General features: G+C 55.7%; 1 protein-coding gene across 2 annotated transcripts in view; it reads left to right on the top strand.

Moving 5' to 3' along the window:
- The window catches only part of LOC113204669 (uncharacterized), a 38,017-nt gene extending 34,594 nt beyond the window's left edge, over positions 1–3,423 (top strand). For both annotated transcript variants that reach the window (XM_052266438.1, XM_052266437.1), the window contains 7 exons: positions 236–450; positions 657–864; positions 961–1,276; positions 1,382–1,559; positions 1,744–2,019; positions 2,438–2,674; positions 2,893–3,423. In XM_052266438.1, coding sequence (XP_052122398.1) covers positions 292–450; positions 657–864; positions 961–1,276; positions 1,382–1,559; positions 1,744–2,019; positions 2,438–2,674; positions 2,893–3,201 — 1,683 coding nt within the window. In that variant the 5' untranslated portion in view covers positions 236–291 and the 3' untranslated portion in view covers positions 3,202–3,423. The remainder of the gene's footprint in view (positions 1–235; positions 451–656; positions 865–960; positions 1,277–1,381; positions 1,560–1,743; positions 2,020–2,437; positions 2,675–2,892) is intronic.
- Positions 3,424–3,585: the final 162 nt, after the last annotated feature.

Genomic DNA, 3,585 nt, shown 5'->3' with positions numbered 1-3,585 from the left:
GGGGAGGGGAGGGATGGGAATTAGGTGTTGCCCCAACTTGACAGCGATAAACTCGACACGCGGCGCGCGGACGACGGGGTCTTCGGCGCGTATTAAAACTTTTTACACCTCTGGCTTTTAACGAAACGGCACTAATTCACTCCTGGAAAGACGCACAAGGCGCGGGGCGGGGCGTGGGATTTCGCTAAAGATGTAAAGTTTATTTTTTTTAATTTTTTTGTTTTGATTCCGCAAGCCGTTTCCCGAGAGTCCCTGCAGACTGCCCTCGTCGGTGACCATAGAGCCAGCACGATGATCGAGGAGACGACCTGCGCCGCCGCCGCGGCCAAGGCCCCCGCCGGCGGCAAGCTCGAGGTCCGCCGGGGCCCGGAGGCGACCCCTGACCCAGCACTCTCTCTCGGCAACGCGATACTGCACTGGCTCCGCGAGCACCAGACCCGGACGGCGCTGGTAAGCGGGAAAAACCAGACGTAGTTTTTCCGAAAAAAAAAATTACAGAGAAGAAATAGATTTTTCAGAAAAAAAAAAGGGTTTTCAGGCAAAAAATGATTAATTTTTATCTCCTAGGAGGAAATATAAATCTGGAAACCTGTGCGACGACGTTCGCACACCGCTACGGAAGGATACAAAAGACTTTGTGTGTTGGCGTGTTGCAGATCGACGCCCACCTCGGCACATCCATGTCGTTCCACGAGCTGCTGGTGCTGACGACGTACGCCGCCGAGGGCTACAAGGCCATGGGGCTGGTCCCCGGGGACGTGGTGGCCGTCGTCTCCAGGAACTACCACCAGCAGGTCGCGGCTATGCTGGGGGCTGTCTGCGCCGGCCTGCGCGTCGCCTACGTCGACCCTTCCGGGGACCTAGGTTCGTCTGCCTGCCTCTATCCTCACTAGTTTGCAAAACGTGAAGAGGAAAAACTTCAAAAGACCAGTTCAAAGACGTAATAAAATCCCTCTGCAGCCGAGATGCGGCACTCGCTCGAGCTGGTGCGACCCAAGGCGGTGGTGTCCGAGCGCGACCGCCTGCGCACGGCGATGGACGCCTACCCGGACGCCAGGCACGTCGTCCTGAGCGGCGAGCCCCCCGAGCAGGCCGTCGAGACGTTCCTCGGCGTGCTGCGGCTGGGCGAGGGCGCCGAGCCGCGCCCCGACCCGTGCACCTACCGCGCCGTGGACGTGGCCGGCCCGGGCCGGCAGGCGTCCTTGATCCTGTACTCGTCGGGCTCGACGGGGCTGCCCAAGGCAGTCCTGGTGCCGGACAACCTGGGCGTCTTCTAGTGAGTGCTCGGCCGTGAATGTGGCTGTAGTAGCACGCTTGAGAACATACAGTTTCGTTAAAAGAGCCGATATCAGAGTATGAACGGAAAGTCTTTCCCCTGCAGCTCGTCTGGTGAGACTGAGTCGACAGAGGCCGGGAGCGGCAGGTACTTGGCCTGCATTCCCCCCACCGGGATCAGCCCCTGGAGGGCGTTACTGTGGGGCCTGAAGGGCGGTGCAGCCAGGGTGTTCACAACCCTCTCGGACAGTCCCACCATCTTGTCCGCCATCGAAAGGTTCAAGGTATAGGAGCCTCGGAAACTCCTAGTGTGTGAATGTCTCACACTTGTAGGTGTGTGACGCCATCCGTACACAGTGGAGGCAGAAGTGTGTGAATTCCGACATTCACACACTCGTTTTTCCAGAGTTAAAAATGGGCCCGTGCGTATGAAAACGTAATAACACAAAATGTTGCTTACACCTCCAGGTCAGAGGCATGGGCACTGTCCCCTCCGTGGTCCGGGAGCTATTGATTTACAAGGAAAAATGCAAACACCGCTACGACCTCAGCTCGCTCGAAGTGCTCCACATTTTCGGATCCGCTTGTGACGCCGAGCTACACGCCGCTCTGGAGCGTCACCTCCACTGCAGGGTTCTCCAGAAGTACGGCTGTACAGAAACCTCACGCGTGTTCATGTGGTCCGCCTCCAAACCATCCCCGCCCGGAGCGCTCGGCACCCTGGGGGCCGGCGTCGAGCTCAGGGTAAAGTCCACAAGTAGCCAAACCATTTAGCTAATGTGGGATAAGTAATTATCTCGGTAATTATTCACCTATGTAGCTAAAAATTAGCCACGCAGCTAGAAAAGTAGCTATGTGGCTCAAAGTTAGTTGTGTGACTAAAAATTAGCTATAAAGCTAAAAATTAGCTAAGTGGTCAAAAGGAATTATGTAGCTGTAGCTAAAAATTAGCTAATTAGTCAAACGTAGTTATGTAGCTAAAAAATTAGCTAAATGGAGAAAAGTAGTTATGTAGCTAAAATTAGCCAAATGGTCAAAAGTAGTTATGTAGCTAAAAATTAGCTAAATGGTCAAAAGTAGTTATGTAGCTAAAAATAAGCTATGTGGCTAAAAATAAGCTATGAAACTAATCCCTCTCAGCTAATTAGCCATGTGTCGGCAGCTGGTGGACGTCGACACGGGCGAGGACGTCCCGGCCGCGGTCAAGCACGCCGTCGGCGAGGTGCGCGTCCGCTCCAAGACCGTCATGCTCGGCTACCTCGGCAACCCCGCGGAGACGGCGAGGGCCTTCGACGAGCACGGCTTCTACAAGACGGGCGACCTGGTCTACGAGGACGCCGACGGCCACTACTTCTTTGTAGAGCGCTCCGTCGAGATGCTGACATACAAAGGGACGAAGGTCAGTTGAAGAGGGATATAGCCTGACCGTCTGTCTGCGAACTCTGATCTGTGCAAGTGAGCTACTTTGAGGTTGAGCTTCGTCGATTGAGTGCCACATTTTGATAACAAAATTCTTGCTATTTTTTTTTTTTGTTTTTTTTGTGTGTGTGTGTGTGTGTGAGTGTGTGTGTGTGTGTTTGTTTGGTGGTTGTTATTTGGATAGCCCGTTGTTCTCAGGTTTCGCCCTCCGAGGTGGAGGCCGTGCTGCTGCAGCACCCGGGCGTCAGGGAGGCGTGCGTCCTGGGCCGCAGGGTCGGCGAGGGCGTGTCCTGCGACGACCTCCCCGCCGCCTTCGTGTCGCGCGCGGACGGCGCGGCCGGGGAGGACGTGACCGAGGGCGCGCTGCGGGCCGCGGTGGCCGAGCGCCTGTCCGACGCCCACCGTCTGCGCGGCGGCGTCTACTTCCTGGACAGCCTGCCGAGGGCCGGCATGAGCAGGAAGGTCGCGCGCTCCAAGCTCAAGGAGATGCTGCGGAACTTGGACTGAGAGAAACGGAAAGAGCAGGGAGATAGCACAGCAGTGACATGTGTATTAAGTCATAATAAAGTGATTTTTTTAAATTACACAATACACATAAGTGCCGTGAAACGTCCAACCGAGGTGACCTTCGTCTTTGACAACATTCTGGAAATGTTTCTCTACTGTTGTTTTCTCGCCCCTAGTCGCATGGAGAGTTCTGACCCCACCCTGTCCCTCAACAACAACAACAACAACAACAAGCGCAGGTGTACGTCGGGTGGCGCGGTGGCTGGAGCCCGCCCGGCAGTGCGGGCACCTTAAGGCTCAGTTTGTTCTCATCAGAGGGCCCAAATCCGATGGCCGTGTAAAAGACCTTCGCCTTGCCCCCCGCGGCAGTCTTACCCCCCCCCC

The sequence above is a fragment of the Frankliniella occidentalis genome, unplaced genomic scaffold, assembly GCF_000697945.3.
Source record: "Frankliniella occidentalis isolate FOCC.00 unplaced genomic scaffold, Focc_3.1 Scaffold3, whole genome shotgun sequence".
Classification (NCBI taxonomy): domain Eukaryota; kingdom Metazoa; phylum Arthropoda; class Insecta; order Thysanoptera; family Thripidae; genus Frankliniella; species Frankliniella occidentalis.
This window is presented reverse-complemented; position numbering and strand designations above follow the sequence as displayed.